Below are 16,082 nucleotides of genomic sequence, written 5' to 3' on the forward strand. Positions count from 1 at the left end.
GAGTCCTCTCCACCAGGTGTTCTCCTATATGAGTCTTCTCCACCAGGTGTTCTCCTATATGAGTCTTCTCTACCAGGTGTTCTCCTATATGAGTCTTCTCCACCAGGTGTTCTCCTATATGAGTCTTCTCCACCAGGTGTTCTCCTATATGAGTCTTCTCCACCAGGTGTTCTCCTATATGAGTCTTCTCCACCAGGTGTTCTCCTATATGAGTCCTCTCTACCAGGTGTTCTCCTATATGAGTCCTCTCTACCAGGTGTTCTCCTATATGAGTCTTCTCTACCAGGTGTTCTCCTATATGAGTCTTCTCCACCAGGTGTTCTCCTACATGAGTCTTCTCTACCAGGTGTTCTCCTATATGAGTCTTCTCTACCAGGTGTTCTCCTATATGAGTCTTCTCTACCAGGTGTTCTCCTATACAAGTCCCCAGTAATAATAACATGGTCCTCCTCTCCACCAGGTGTTCTCCACCTCTACGGGGCTGACTAAGACAGTGTACAACATGGCTGCTCTGAAAGCAGCTCAGAAGACGGCTCTGTTCGCTGGGGTCACTGCTACAGAGGAGGCTATGAAGAATAAACAGGTGAGAGGGGGGAGGGATGGGGGAGAGGGATGGGGAGGGAAGGAGGAGAGGGAAGGGAGGGAAGGAGGAGAGGGATGGGGAGGGAAGGAGGAGAGGGAAGGGAGGGAAAGATGGGTGGGAGGAGGAGGGGGTGGGTGGAGGAGAAGGAGAGGGTGGGACTAAGGAGGAAGAGATGGATGGAGGAGAAGGTAGGACTAGGGGGGAAGAGATGGATGGAGGAGAAGGTAGGACTAGGGGGGAAGAGATGGAGGAGAAGGTAGGACTAGGGGGAAGAGATGGATGGAGGAGAAGGTAGGACTAGGGGGGAAGAGATGGATGGAGGAGAAGGTGGGACTAGGGGGGAAGAGATGGATGGAGGAGAAGGTGGGGCTAGGGGGGAAGAGATGGATGGAGGAGAAGGTAGGACTAGGGGGGAAGAGATGGATGGAGGAGAAGGTAGGACTAGGGGGGAAGAGATGGATGGAGGAGAGCGTGGGACTAGGGGGGAAGAGATGGAGGAGAAGGTGGGGGTCTGTAATATAAGTGTTAGGGAAGAGGGGTCACGTTCATCTCTAATCCTGTTAGGAGACTCCTGGGAAAAGAGTCTGAACGTAACGGTTGTCTTCATGTAGATTTTCCAGACGCTCAGAGCACTTTACCGTGGTTGTGGAAGAGGTGAATTACCACTTTAATATTCCCCTGACAGGAAGCCCTGCGGCTCCAACAGGAAATGAGGAAGAAGAAGCAGGAAATCCTGGAGAAACACATCGAGACTCAGAAGGTGAGTTTTTTTTTTCACCCCCCCATAGAGAATGATAGAGGTCTCTAGTGGCCAGCAGGCTGTTTAAACATGGGCAGCACCATTAAGGGCCTCCACCATGCTTCTGCCATTTTAAAGTAGCCAACGGCGTGGTGTTTTCCTATGGGTTGTTAAAAGCCCTGCCCATGCTGTCACAGACGCTGCCAACGGCACAGATATAAAGATGAGTCCTCTATCCATCCCTATGATTTTACCCTCACCGCGGCTCAATCCATCTGTCCTTGATTCCTCTCTCCTTTCCTTCGTCAAAACCCATTGGTCTGAGGTAGAGGAGATGTAAAATGAATCCTCTCTGGTCCCTAGAAGGTCTGAGGTAGAGGAGATGTCAAATGAATCCCTCTGGTCCCTAGAAGGTCGCTAGTATGATGTTTTTCCTAGGTCTGAGGTAGAGGAGATGTAAAATGAATCCTCTCTGGTCCCTAGAAGGTCAGAGGTAGAGGAGATGTCAAATGAATCCCTCTGGTCCCTAGAAGGTCGCTAGTATCATGTTTTTCCTAGGTCTGAGGTAGAGGAGATGTAAAATGAATCCCCTCTGGTCCCTAGAAGGTCGCTAGTATCATGTTTTTACCTAGGTCTGAGGTAGAGGAGATGTAAAATGAATCCCCTCTGGTCCCTAGAAGGTCGCTAGTATCATGTTTTTCCTAGGTCTGAGGTAGAGGAGATGTAAAATGAATCCCTCTGGTCCCTAGAAGGTTGCTAGTATGATGTTTTTCCTAGGTCTGAGGTAGAGGAGATGTAAAATGAATCCCTCTGGTCCCTAGAAGGTCTGAGGTAGAGGAGATGTAAAATGAATCCCTCTGGTCCCTAGAAGGTCGCTAGTATCATGTTTTACCTAGGTCTGAGGTAGAAGAGATGTAAAATGAATCCCCTCTGGTCCCTAGAAGGTCGCTAGTATCATGTTTTTCCTAGGTCTGAGGTAGAGGAGATGTAAAATGAATCCTCTCTGGTCCCTAGAAGGTCTGAGGTAGAGGAGATGTCAAATGAATCCCTCTGGTCCCTAGAAGGTCGCTAGTATCATGTTTTACCTAGGTCTGAGGTAGAAGAGATGTAAAATGAATCCCCTCTGGTCCCTAGAAGGTCGCTAGTATGATGTTTTTCCCTCTCTCGTACTCCCGCGTTCCAGCTGTTGATCTGTAAACTGGAGAAGAACAAGACGATGAAGGCAGGAGACAAGGCGGTGATCATGACAACGCTGGGAACGCTGACCAAGAGTATTACCAAACTACAGCAAGAGATTAAAGGACTCTCGAACCCTTCGGGAGTACGGGGGGCGCCCAAGAGCAAGGCTCAGGTACACACACACACACACTATACCTCAATCATCATGACTCATGACTGTCAGGTAGAGAGAAGGGGGGGGGGGGGGGGTTAGCTCTCAAACAGCCTATAGATAATCTGTCAGGTAGAGAGAAGGGGGGGGGGGGGGCAGCTCTCAAACAGCCTATAGATAATCTGTCAGGTAGAGAGAGGGGGGGGGGGGGGGCAGCTCTCAAACAGCCTATAGATAATCTGTCAGGTAGAGAGAGAGAGGGGGGGGGGCAGCTCTCAAACAGCCTATAGATAATCTGTCAGGTAGAGAGAAGGGGGGGGGGGGGGGGGGGGGTTAGCTCTCAAACAGCCTATAGATAATCTGTCAGGTAGAGAGAGGGGGGGGGGCAGCTCTCAAACAGCCTATAGATAATCTGTCAGGTAGAGAGAGGGGGGGGGGGGGGCAGCTCTCAAACAGCCTATTGATAATCTGTCAGGTAGAGAGAAGGGGGGGGGGGGGGCAGCTCTCAAACAGCCTATAGATAATCTGTCAGGTAGAGAGAGAGAGGGGGGGGGGCAGCTCTCAAACAGCCTATAGATAATCTGTCAGGTAGAGAGAGAGAGGGGGGGGGCAGCTCTCAAACAGCCTATAGATAATCTGTCAGGTAGAGAGAGAGAGGGGGGGGGGCAGCTCTCAAACAGCCTATAGATAATCTGTCAGGTAGAGAGAGAGAGAGGGGGGGGCAGCTCTCAAACAGCCTATAGATAATCTGTCAGGTAGAGAGAAGGGGGGGGGGGCAGCTCTCAAACAGCCTATAGATAATCTGTCAGGTAGAGAGAGAGAGGGGGGGGGGCAGCTCTCAAACAGCCTATAGATAATCTGTCAGGTAGAGAGAGAGAGGGGGGGGCAGCTCTCAAACAGCCTATAGATAATCTGTCAGGTAGAGAGAGGGGGGGGGGGGCAGCTCTCAAACAGCCTATAGATAATCTGTCAGGTAGAGAGGGGGGGGGGGAGGCAGCTCTCAAACAGCCTATAGATAATCTGTCAGGTAGAGAGAGAGAGAGAGAGGGGGGGGGGCAGCTCTCAAACAGCCTATAGATAATCTGTCAGGTAGAGAGAGAGAGGGGGGGGGGCAGCTCTCAAACAGCCTATAGATAATCTGTCAGGTAGAGAGAGAGAGAGAGGGGGGGGGGCAGCTCTCAAACAGCCTATAGATAATCTGTCAGGTAGAGAGAGAGAGAGAGGGGGGGGGGGCAGCTCTCAAACAGCCTATAGATAATCTGTCAGGTAGAGAGAGAGAGGGGGGGGGCAGCTCTCAAACAGCCTATAGATAATCTGTCAGGTAGAGAGAGGGGGGGGGGGCAGCTCTCAAACAGCCTATAGATAATCTGTCAGGTAGAGAGAGAGAGAGAGAGGGGGGGGGGCAGCTCTCAAACAGCCTATAGATAATCTGTCAGGTAGAGAGAGAGAGGGGGGGGGGGCAGCTCTCAAACAGCCTATAGATAATCTGTCAGGTAGAGAGAGGGGGGGGGGGGCAGCTCTCAAACAGCCTATAGATAATCTGTCAGGTAGAGAGAGAGAGAGAGAGGGGGGGGGGCAGCTCTCAAACAGCCTATAGATAATCTGTCAGGTAGAGAGAGAGAGGGGGGGGGGGCAGCTCTCAAACAGCCTATAGATAATCTGTCAGGTAGAGAGAGGGGGGGGGGGGGGCAGCTCTCAAACAGCCTATAGATAATCTGTCAGGTAGAGAGAGAGGGGGGGGGCAGCTCTCAAACAGCCTGTAGATAATCTGTCAGGTAGAGAGAAGGGGGGGGGGGCAGCTCTCAAACAGCCTATAGATAATCTGTCAGGTAGAGAGAGAGAGGGGGGGGCAGCTCTCAAACAGACTATAGATAATCTGTCAGGTAGAGAGAGAGAGGGGGGGGGGGCAGCTCTCAAACAGCCTATAGATAATCTGTCAGGTAGAGAGAGGGGGGGGCAGCTCTCAAACAGCCTATAGATAATCTGTCAGGTAGAGAGGGGGGGGGGGGCAGCTCTCAAACAGCCTATAGATAATCTGTCAGGTAGAGAGAGGGGGGGGGGGCAGCTCTCAAACAGCCTATAGATAATCTGTCAGGTAGAGAGAGAGAGGGGGGGGGCAGCTCTCAAACAGCCTATAGATAATCTGTCAGGTAGAGAGAGGGGGGGGGGGCAGCTCTCAAACAGCCTATAGATAATCTGTCAGGTAGAGAGAGAGAGAGAGAGAGGGGGGGGGGCAGCTCTCAAACAGCCTATAGATCATCTGTCAGGTAGAGAGAGAGAGGGGGGGGGGCAGCTCTCAAACAGCCTATAGATAATCTGTCAGGTAGAGAGAGGGGGGGGGGGGGCAGCTCTCAAACAGCCTATAGATAATCTGTCAGGTAGAGAGAGAGAGAGAGAGGGGGGGGGGCAGCTCTCAAACAGCCTATAGATAATCTGTCAGGTAGAGAGAGAGAGAGAGAGGGGGGTGGGCAGCTCTCAAACAGCCTATAGATAATCTGTCAGGTAGAGAGAGGGGGGGGGGGGGCAGCTCTCAAACAGCCTATAGATAATCTGTCAGGTAGAGAGAGAGGGGGGGGGCAGCTCTCAAACAGCCTGTAGATAATCTGTCAGGTAGAGAGAAGGGGGGGGGGGCAGCTCTCAAACAGCCTATAGATAATCTGTCAGGTAGAGAGAGAGAGAGGGGGGGGCAGCTCTCAAACAGCCTATAGATAATCTGTCAGGTAGAGAGAGAGAGGGGGGGGGGGGCAGCTCTCAAACAGCCTATAGATAATCTGTCAGGTAGAGAGAGAGAGAGGGGGGGGCAGCTCTCAAACAGCCTATAGATAATCTGTCAGGTAGAGAGAGGGGGGGGCAGCTCTCAAACAGCCTATAGATAATCTGTCAGGTAGAGAGAGGGGGGGGGGGGCAGCTCTCAAACAGCCTATAGATAATCTGTCAGGTAGAGAGAGAGAGAGGGGGGGGCAGCTCTCAAACAGCCTATAGATAATCTGTCAGGTAGAGAGGGGGGGGGGGGGGGGCAGCTCTCAAACAGCCTATAGATAATCTGTCAGGTAGAGAGGGGGGGGGGGGGGGGGCAGCTCTCAAACAGCCTATAGATAATCTGTCAGGTAGAGAGAGAGAGGGGGGGGGCAGCTCTCAAACAGCCTATAGATAATCTGTCAGGTAGAGAGGGGGGGGGGGGGGGGGCAGCTCTCAAACAGCCTATAGATAATCTGTCAGGTAGAGAGAGGGGAGGGGGGGGGGCAGCTCTCAAACAGCCTATAGATAATCTGTCAGGTAGAGAGAGGGGGGGGGGGGGGCAGCTCTCAAACAGCCTATAGATAATCTGTCAGGTAGAGAGGGGGGGGGGGGCAGCTCTCAAACAGCCTATAGATAATCTGTCAGGTAGAGAGGGGGGGGGGGGGGGCAGCTCTCAAACAGCCTATAGATAATCTGTCAGGTAGAGAGAGAGAGGGGGGGGGCAGCTCTCAAACAGCCTATAGATAATCTGTCAGGTAGAGAGAAGGGGGGGGGGGGGCAGCTCTCAAACAGCCTATAGATAATCTGTCAGGTAGAGAGAGAGAGGGGGGGGGCAGCTCTCAAACAGCCTATAGATAATCTGTCAGGTAGAGAGAAGGGGGGGGGGGGGCAGCTCTCAAACAGCCTATAGATAATCTGTCAGGTAGAGAGAGAGAGGGGGGGGGCAGCTCTCAAACAGCCTATAGATAATCTGTCAGGTAGAGAGAAGGGGGGGGGGGGCAGCTCTCAAACAGCCTATAGATAATCTGTCAGGTAGAGAGAGAGAGGGGGGGGGGCAGCTCTCAAACAGCCTATAGATAATCTGTCAGGTAGAGAGAGAGAGAGGGGGGGGGGGGCAGCTCTCAAACAGCCTATAGATAATCTGTCAGGTAGAGAGAGGGGGGGGGGGGCAGCTGTCAAACAGCCTATAGATAATCTGTCAGGTAGAGAGAGGGGGGGGGGGCAGCTCTCAAACAGCCTATAGATAATCTGTCAGGTAGAGAGAGAGAGGGGGGGGGGGGCAGCTCTCAAACAGCCTATAGATAATCTGTCAGGTAGAGAGAGGGGGGGGGGCAGCTCTCAAACAGCCTATAGATAATCTGTCAGGTAGAGAGAGAGAGGGGGGGGGGGCAGCTCTCAAACAGCCTATAGATAATCTGTCAGGTAGAGAGAGAGAGAGGGGGGGGCAGCTCTCAAACAGCCTATAGATAATCTGTCAGGTAGAGAGAGAGAGGGGGGGGGCAGCTCTCAAACAGCCTATAGATAATCTGTCAGGTAGAGAGAGAGAGAGGGGGGGGCAGCTCTCAAACAGCCTATAGATAATCTGTCAGGTAGAGAGAAGGGGGGGGGGGCAGCTCTCAAACAGCCTAGGTTATAACAGGTAGACATAGACTACTCTGGATCCTGGTTATAACAGGTGGACATAGACTACTCTGGATCCTGGTTATAGCAGGAGGACATAGACTGCTCTGGATCCTGGTTATAACAGGTGGACATAGACTACTCTGGATCCTGGTTATAACAGGTGGACATAGACTACTCTGGATCCTGGTCATAACAGGTGGACATAGACTACTCTGGATCCTGGTTATAACAGGTGGACATAGACTACTCTGGATCCTGGTTATAACAGGTGGACATAGACTACTCTGGATCCTGGTTATAGCAGGTGGACATAGACTGCTCTGGATCCTGGTTATAACAGGTGGACATAGACTACTCTGGATCCTGGTTATAACAGGTGGACATAGACTACTCTGGATCCTGGTTATAGCAGGTGGACATAGACTGCTCTGGATCCTGGTTATAGCAGGTGGACATAGACTACTCTGGATCCTGGTTATAGCAGGTGGACACAGACTACTCTGGATCCTGGTTATAACAGGTGGACATAGACTACTCTGGATCCTGGTTATAGCAGGTGGACATAGACTACTCTGGATCCTGGTTATAACAGGTGGACATAGACTACTCTGGATCCTGGTTATAACAGGTGGACATAGACTACTCTGGATCCTGGTTATAACAGGTGGACATAGACTACTCTGGATCCTGGTTATAACAGGTGGACATAGACTACTCTGGATCCTGGTTAGGACGGACATGTAATAAGCACACAGAAAATATGCCAATTTAGAAGAGAAGTCTGAAATGTTTTCTCCTGTCTGTCTGTCTACTGTCTGTCTGTCTCCTGTTTGTCTCTGTCTCCTGTCTCTCTCTCCTGTCTCCTGTCTGTCTCTCTCCTGTCTCCTGTCTGTCTCTCTCTCTCCTGTCTATATGTCTCCTGTCTGTCTCCCTGTCTCCTCTCTCCTGTCTGTCTCCTGTGTCTGTCTCCTCTCTCCTGTCTCTGTCTCCTCTCTCCTGTCTCTGTCTCCTGTCTGTCTCCTCTCTCCTGTCTCTCTCTCTCCTGTCTTCCTGTCTGTCTCTCTCCTGTCTCCTGTCTGTCTCTCTCCTGTCTCCCTGTCTCTGTCTCCTGTCTGTCTCCCTGTCTCCTCTCTCCTGTCTGTCTGTCTGTATGTCTGTCTCTCTGTCTCCTGTGTCTGTCTGTCTCCTGTCTCCTCACTCCTGTCTGTCTCCTGTCTGTCTCCTGTCGCCTCTCTCCTGTCTCCCTGTCTCCTGTCTGTCTCCCCTTCTGTCTCCCTGTCTCCTGTCTGTCTCCTGTCTGTCTCCTGTCTCCTCTCTCCTGTCTCTCTCCTGTCTGTCTCTCTCCTGTCTCCGTCTCCTCTCTGTCTCTTCTCTCCTGTCTGTCTGTATGTCTGTCTCCTGTGTCTGTCTGTCTCCTGTCTCCCTGTCTCCTCTCTCCTGTCTGTCTCCTGTCTGTCTTCTTTCGCCTCTCTCCTGTCTCTCTCTCTCTCCTGTCTCTCCTGTCTTCCTGTCTGTCTCCCTGTCTCCTCTCTCCTGTCTGTCTCCTGTCTGTCTGTCTGTAGGCTCAGAAGGAGTTGCTGGACACAGAACTGGACCTGTATAAGAAGACCCAGTCTGGAGAAGATACCGTTCAGCTGAAGATCAGATACACACAACTACAGTTAGAGGTAGGGGTCACCTGGAGGTCAGATACAACTACAGTTAGAGGTAGGGGTCAACTGGAGGTCAGATATACACAACTACAGTTAGAGGTAGGGGTCAACTGGAGGTCAGATATACACAACTACAGTTAGAGGTAGGGGTCAACTGGAGGTCAGATAAAACTACAGTTAGAGGTAGGGGTCAACTGGAGGTCAGATATACACAACTACAGTTAGAGGTAGGGGTCAACTGGAGGTCTGATACACACAACTACAGTTCGAGGTTGTGGTTCAACTGAAGGTCAGATTTGAGCCCTACATCTAACTAGTTGTCTGATTGATACATTTATTTCTGGCGCTCTCTGTTCAACCACCAGGGGGTGCTGTCATGCTGTCAGATGTGTTTCATCTTTATATTTACTGTCTGTTGTCTCTCTGTTCAACCACCAGGGGGTGCTGTCATGCTGTCAGATGTGTTTCATCTTTATATTTACTGTCTGTTGTCTCTCTGTTCAACCACCAGGGGGTGCTGTCATGCTGTCAGATGTGTTTCATCTTTATATTTACTGTCTGTTGTCTCTCTGTTCAACCACCAGGGGGTGCTGTCACACTGTCAGATGTGTTTCTGCTGTGTTTCATCTTTATAGATCGTCTCTTCTAGATTGCATTGTGTGTGTTGAGGTAACGTTGATCATCCTGTCGTTGTCCGCCTTCCTCTCCAGGCAGCTAAGAGGGGGATCCTGGCTCCAGGGCGGGGCAGAGGGGCCCATGCTCGAGGCCGTGGGGGCCTGAGAGGCAGGGGGAGGGGAAGGGGTTGCCGGGGGAGGGGTCTCCCTGTCCACTCTACAGTAGACCACAGACCCAGAGCCCTGGAGATCTCTGGCTTTACTGAGACGGACCTCCAGGACCTACTGCCACACTTTGCTGTGAGTTGAGCTTCTTCAACTGGTTTTAAATGAACCCGGTCTGGTTTTAAACTAGTTTTAATGAACCCAGTCTGGTTTTAATGAACCCAGTCTGGTTTTAATGAACCCAGTCTGGTTTTAAACTGGTTTTAATGAACCCTGTCCTGGTTTTAAACTTGTTTTAATGAACCCTGTCCTGGTTTTAAACTCGTTTTAATGAACCCTGTCCTGGTTTTAAACTCGTTTTAATGAACCCTGTCCTGGTTTTAAACTCGTTTTAATGAACCCTGTCCTGGTTTTAAACTCGTTTTAATGAACCCTGTCCTGGTTTTAAACTCGTTTTAATGAACCCTGTCCTGGTTTTAAACTTGTTTTAATGAACCCTGTCCTGGTTTTAAACTCGTTTTAATGAACCCAGTCTGGTTTTAAACTTGTTTAAATGAACCCTGTCCGGTTTTACACTAGTTTTAATGAACCCAGTCTGGTTTTAAACTCGTTTTAATGAACCCAGTCTGGTTTTAAACTAGTTTTAATGAACCCAGTCTGGTTTTAAACTCGTTTTAATGAACCCAGTCTGGTTTTAAACTCGTTTTAATGAACCCAGTCTGGTTTTAAACTCGTTTTAATGAACCCAGTCTGGTTTTAAACTAGTTTTAATGAACCCAGTCTGGTTTTAAACTGGTTTTAATGAACCCAGTCTGGTTTTAAACTGGTTTTAATGAACCCAGTCTGGTTTTAAACTGGTTTTAATGAACCCAGTCTGGTTTTAAACTCGTTTTAATGAACCCAGCCTGGTTTAAACTGGTTTTAATGAACCCAGTCTGGTTTTAAACTGGTTTTAATGAACCCAGTCTGGTTTTAAACTGGTTTTAATGAACCCAGTCTGGTTTTAAACTAGTTTTAATGAACCCTGTCCTGGTTTATATGAATTACATTTGGAATGTTTGTTGGAGGGCTTTATGTGATGTTTTTGGGGCGAAAAATTGAAAATAGCTGTTGAATTTTTGAAAACAAAATGGTCGCCAGCAGTGCTCTGACATCTGTTTGCCTGGGTGAAGGAATGAGTTCAGACTCTGGGACGAAGAGACCAGCGTGTTTTCACCTTACTCCCATCTTTCATCTTATTCCAGTCTTGTTGTTTTTCCCTTTTCTCAAGCAATTTGGAGAGTTGGAGGACTGTCAGATAGACGAGACATCCTGTCTGGCTGTTATCACCTACAGGAGCAGACCAGAGGCTGAACAGGTAAAACGCCTTTCAGCCTCGTGACTCAAACTGGATGTTTTGAACCCAGTGCTGCCACGCTTGGACAGTCATTCTCCACCTCGTTCTGTCATATGTCTTCCTCTCTTCCTGTTCCCCCCCTGTGTTCCCTCTGTCCGTCCTCCGCCCTCCGGTAGGCTGCGCTACACAGTGTCCGTCTGAACGGCAGTGACCTGCGTCTGTCCTGGCATAAGCCTGCCGTCTCCCTGACCTCCCAGGAGCCTGATGAGCAGGAGACGGATCATGACGAGGTGAAGGTGGAATGTTGTTTTTCGCCAGTTGTGGACTACAATGTGTTGCTAATGGTTGGGGGAAGTGTTTTTCAGGATGAGTGTGTGTGTGTGTGTGTGGGCACAGCGCTTCACAGCTAAGGCTTTTCTCCAGCAGCAGACCACCCTGCATACCACTGCTGGCTTACTTCTGAAGCTAAGCAGGGTTGGTCCTGGTTAGTTCCTGGATGGGAGACCAGATGCTGCTGGAAGTAATGTTGGAGGGCCAGTTGGAGGCACTCTTTCTTCTGGTCTAAAAAAATAACCCAATACCCCAGGGCAGTGATTGGGGACATTGCCCTGTGTAGGGTGCCGTCTTTCGGATGGGACGTTAAACGGGTGTCCTGACTCTCTGAGGTCATTAAAGTTCCCATGGCACTTACAGTAAGAGTAGGGGTGTTAACCCTGGTGTCCTGACTCTCTGAGGTCATTAAAGATGCCATGGCACTTATCGTAAGAGTAGGGGTGTTAACCCTGGTGTCCTGACTCTCTGAGGTCATTAAAGATCCCATGGCACTTATTGTCAGAGTAGAGGTGTTAACCCCGGTGTCCTGGCTAAATTCCCAATCTGGCCCTCAAACCATCACGGTCACCTAATCATCCCCAGCTTCCAATTGGCTCATTCATCCCCCTCCTCTCCCCTGTAACTATTCCCCAGGTCGTTGCTGTAAATGAGAACGTTTTCTCAGTCGGTTTACCTGGTCAAATAACGGATAAATTAAAAAGGCCATAAGAATCCAATGAAAATGAGACGATGGGAGGCAAAAAAAATATGTTTTGTCTCTTTATTAGCCCGAGGCCTCGGGATCTTCCTCTGCTCTGTCGCTCGTTTACGTTCTTCAGTCTGAGACTGCCGTCGTTCGCTACGTTCTTCAGTCTGAGACTGCCGTCGCAGAAGTCCTTTTGTGGTGACGAGGGACAGGAGAAGTCATCCGTCGATATGAAGTCCTCCGTCGATATGAAGTCCTCCGTCGATATGAAGTCCTCCGTCGATATGAAGTCCTCCGTCGATATGAAGTCCTCCGTCGATATGAAGTCCTCCGTCGATATGAAGTCCTCCGTCGATATGAAGTCATCCGTCGATATGAACCGTCTCCAAAACAGATCAGATCAAAGCCAGATGTGCTTTACCCCAACGTGTTGTTCTGGCTCTGTGCCAACCCATTAGTTTCTGGACCAATCAGACAGTCCCCAACGTGTTGTTCTGGCTCTGTCCAAAGCCATTAGTTTCTGGACCAATCAGACAGTCCCCAACGTGTTGTTCTGGCTCTGTCCCAAGCCATTAGTTTCTGGACCAATCAGACAGTCCCCAACGTGTTGTTCTGGCTCTGTGCCAACCCATTAGTTTCTGGACCAATCAGACAGTCCCCAACGTGTTGTTCTGGCTCTGTCCCAACCCATTAGTTTCTGGACCAATCAGACAGTCCCCAACGTGTTGTTCTGGCTCTGTCCCAAGCCATTAGTTTCTGGACCAATCAGACAGTCCCCAACGTGTTGTTCTGGCTCTGTGCCAACCCATTAGTTTCTGGACCAATCACAGTCCCCAACGTGTTGTTCTGGCTCTGTCCCAACCCATTAGTTTCTGGACCAATCAGACAGTCCCCGACGTGTTGTTCTGGCTCGGTCCCAACCCATTCGTTTCTGGACCCCAACGTGTTGTTCTGGCTCTGTGCCAACCCATTAGTTTCTGGACCAATCAGACAGTCCCCAACATGTTGTTCTGGCTCTGTCCCAACCCATTAGTTTCTGGACCAATCAGACAGTCCCCAACGTGTTGTTCTGGCTCTGTCCCAACCCATTAGTTTCTGGACCAATCAGACGGTCCCCAACGTGTTGTTCTGGCTCTGTGCCAACCCATTAGTTTCTGGACCAATCAGACGGTCCCCAACGTGTTGTTCTGGCTCTGTCCCAAGCCATTAGTTTCTGGACCAATCAGACAGTCCCCAGCGTGTTGTTCTGGCTCTGTCCCAACCCATTAGTTTCTGGACCAATCAGACAGTCCCCAACGTGTTGTTCTGGCTCTGTGCCAACCCATTAGTTTCTGGACCAATCAGACAGTCCCCAACGTGTTGTTCTGGCTCTGTCCCGACCCATTAGTTTCTGGACCAATCAGACAGTCCCCAACGTGTTGTTCTGGCTCTGTCCCAACCCATTAGTTTCTGGACCAATCAGACAGTCCCCAACGTGTTGTTCTGGCTCTGTGCCAACCCATTAGTTTCTGGACCAATCAGACAGTCCCCAGCGTGTTGTTCTGGCTCTGTCCCAACCCATTAGTTTCTGGACCAATCAGACAGTCCCCAATGTGTTGGCTTTCCAGGGAAGGCTTGAGGAGGTACTCCGTTTCAGACTCATTGAGGAGAAGAGGGCAACAAGGTAGCATAACGGTTGAGAGCGTTTGATCAGTAAACCCGAACGGTTGCTGGTTCGAAACCCACAGCCGACTAGGTGAAAAATCTCTGTGCCCTTAAGAGCAAGGCATTTAACCCTAATTTCTCCTGTTAGTCGCTCTGGATAAGAGTGTCTGCTAAATGACTCCAATGTGAAGAAACTAATGTCCTGTGGGCGTAACTTGTGGCCAGATCAAAGAGTTTAGGATGGCCAGAGATGATCTACTCTCTTGTTTTTCTTTCTTTATAAAAGTGTCGTTTTGTCTTGTCTCTTTTTTTGTAGTTCCAGGAAGAGTCGCTGATTGATGATGCGTTGCTCCAGGACGACGACGAGGAGGATGACGACAACGAACCCCGCCCCTGGCGCAGATGAAGACGGCCCCTGATTGGACGAAATGCTAACGCAATTTTTTTTTTTTTTTTTTTTGCTTTGCAGTTTCTGATTGGCTGTTTTACTAGACGCATTTCACAATAGGTCAGAACCTAAACAGGTAATTCATTCTGTTGTGGCGATTCAGAAGATTACTAGACAAAGTCACGTGGGAGTTTCATGTAAATATAGTGGTTATTTTTCTTCCTACTTTTAATTTGTAAAAGTAGTTTAACATGAAGATTGGTACAGTTTTTTTTTTTAAATAATTATTTGCTTATTGGATTGTAATGAAAAATGATACTAGATTACTTTTAGGGGGAAAAAAACAACTGTCGTTGACTGATCAGATCAAAATGAGGCCATAAAGAGCCGTTGTGTTGAAACGCCTGATGTTTATTGACGGTGAGAGTCGCAGAACGACGGGGGGGAAGAGTTTTTTTTTGACTGTGTGATATTAGATTTGTTTCTTGTGTAAATATTTTCTGTGTGGGTTTTAATGATTTGTATGACCGCTTTGCTTCGGGATTCTTTCTTGGATTTATTTTTGAAATGTCATTAAAAAAATAAAATAAAGACTTTCAAATGGTCAAAAATAAAAATAAATCAGCTGGGGAAAAAAAAAACCCTGCAGCTGTGATGAAACAAAACCAGCTGATAAAATAAAGACCATTTTAAAAAATAAAATAAATGTTTCACAAAAAGAGCATATTTCCATGTGGTTTTTCCATTTACCATTAAAACACAATGTGTTAAGGCAAGAACTATTTTCCATGTCCACACTTGGTGAGGCTCGGCGTCAGAAAGACGGTGTGGTATCTCCGTAATGGTAAGTTCTGTTTATCTCTTGGTGTGGTATCTCCGTAACGGTAAGTTCTGTTTCTCTCTTGGTGTGGTATCTCCATAACGGTAAGCTGTGTGGTTATCTCTTGGTGTGGTATCTCCATAATGGTGAGCTGTGTGGTATCTCCGTAACGGTAAGCTGTGTGGTTATTTCTTGGTGTGGTATCTCCATAACGGTAAGCTGTGTGGTTATCTCTTGGTGTGGTATCTCCATAATGGTGAGCTGTGTGGTATCTCCGTAACGGTAAGCTGTGTGGTTATCTCTTGGTGTGGTATCTCCATAATGGTGAGCTGTGTGGTATCTCCGTAACGGTAAGCTGTGTGGTTATTTCTTGGTGTGGTATCTCCATAACGGTAAGCTGTGTGGTTATCTCTTGGTGTGGTATCTCCATAATGGTGAGCTGTGTGGTATCTCCGTAACGGTAAGCTGTGTGGTTATTTCTTGGTGTGGTATCTCCATAATGGTGAGCTGTGTGGTATCTCCATAACAGTAAACTGTGTGGTATGCCCATAATGGTGAGCTTTGTGGTTATCTCTTGGTGTGGCATCTCCATAACGGTAAACTGTGGTATCTCCATAATGGTGAGCTGTGTGGTATCTCCGTAACAGTAAACTGTGGTTATCTCTTGGTGTGGTATCTCCATAATGGTGAGCTGTGTGGTATCTCCATAATGGTGAGCTGTGTGGTATCTCCATAATGGTGAGCTGTGTGGTTATCTCTTGGTGTGGTATCTCTGTAATGGTGAGCTGTGTGGTATCTCCATAATGGTGAGCTGTGTGGTATCTCCATAATGGTGAGCTGTGTGGTTTCTCTTGGTGTGGTATCTCCGTAACAGTAAACTGTGTTATCTCTTGGTGTGGTATCTCCATAATGGTGAGCTGTGTGGTTATCTCTTGGTGTGGTATCTCTGTAACGGTGAGCTGTGTGGTTTCTCTTGGTGTGGTATCTCTGTAACGGTGAGCTGTGTGGTTTCTCTTGGTGTGGTATCTCCATAATGGTGAGCTGTGTGGTTATCTCTTGGTGTGGTATCTCTGTAACGGTGAGCTGTGTGGTTTCTCTTGGTGTGGTATCTCCATAATGGTGAGCTGTGTGGTTATCTCTTGGTGTGGTATCTCTGTAACGGTGAGCTGTGTGGTTTCTCTTGGTGTGGTATCTCCGTAACAGTAAACTGTGTTGTTATCTCTTGGTGTGGTATCTCCATAATGGTGAGCTGTGTGGTTTCTCTTGGTGTGGTATCTCCATAATGGTAAGCTGTGTGGTAATGGTAAACTGTGTGGTTATCTCTTGGTGTTGTAATGGTAAACTGTGTGGTTATCTCTTGCTGTGTTGTAATCTCTTGCTGACCCAAGGTTACTACGTCTCCATCTGCTTTTGTAGGGTTGCATCCCAAGT

At 48.9% G+C, this 16,082-nt stretch overlaps 1 protein-coding gene across 6 annotated transcripts in view; it reads left to right on the forward strand.

Annotated features, from left to right (window-relative positions):
- LOC110515393 (RNA-binding protein 26) overlaps positions 1–14,534 on the forward strand; it is a 31,698-nt gene extending 17,164 nt beyond the window's left edge. For 4 of the 6 annotated variants that reach the window (XM_036951457.1, XM_036951458.1, XM_036951460.1 and 1 more), the window contains 8 exons: positions 461–583; positions 1,269–1,343; positions 2,506–2,673; positions 8,577–8,681; positions 9,377–9,580; positions 10,716–10,802; positions 10,958–11,077; positions 13,760–14,534. In XM_036951457.1, the coding sequence (XP_036807352.1) occupies positions 461–583; positions 1,269–1,343; positions 2,506–2,673; positions 8,577–8,681; positions 9,377–9,580; positions 10,716–10,802; positions 10,958–11,077; positions 13,760–13,849 (972 nt within the window). In that variant the 3' untranslated portion in view covers positions 13,850–14,534. The remainder of the gene's footprint in view (positions 1–460; positions 584–1,268; positions 1,344–2,505; positions 2,674–8,576; positions 8,682–9,376; positions 9,581–10,715; positions 10,803–10,957; positions 11,078–13,759) is intronic. The other 2 variants (XM_036951459.1, XM_036951462.1) reach the window with 2 other exon arrangements.
- Positions 14,535–16,082: the final 1,548 nt, after the last annotated feature.

The sequence above is a fragment of the Oncorhynchus mykiss genome, chromosome 18 (assembly GCF_013265735.2).
Source record: "Oncorhynchus mykiss isolate Arlee chromosome 18, USDA_OmykA_1.1, whole genome shotgun sequence".
Classification (NCBI taxonomy): Eukaryota; Metazoa; Chordata; class Actinopteri; order Salmoniformes; family Salmonidae; genus Oncorhynchus; species Oncorhynchus mykiss.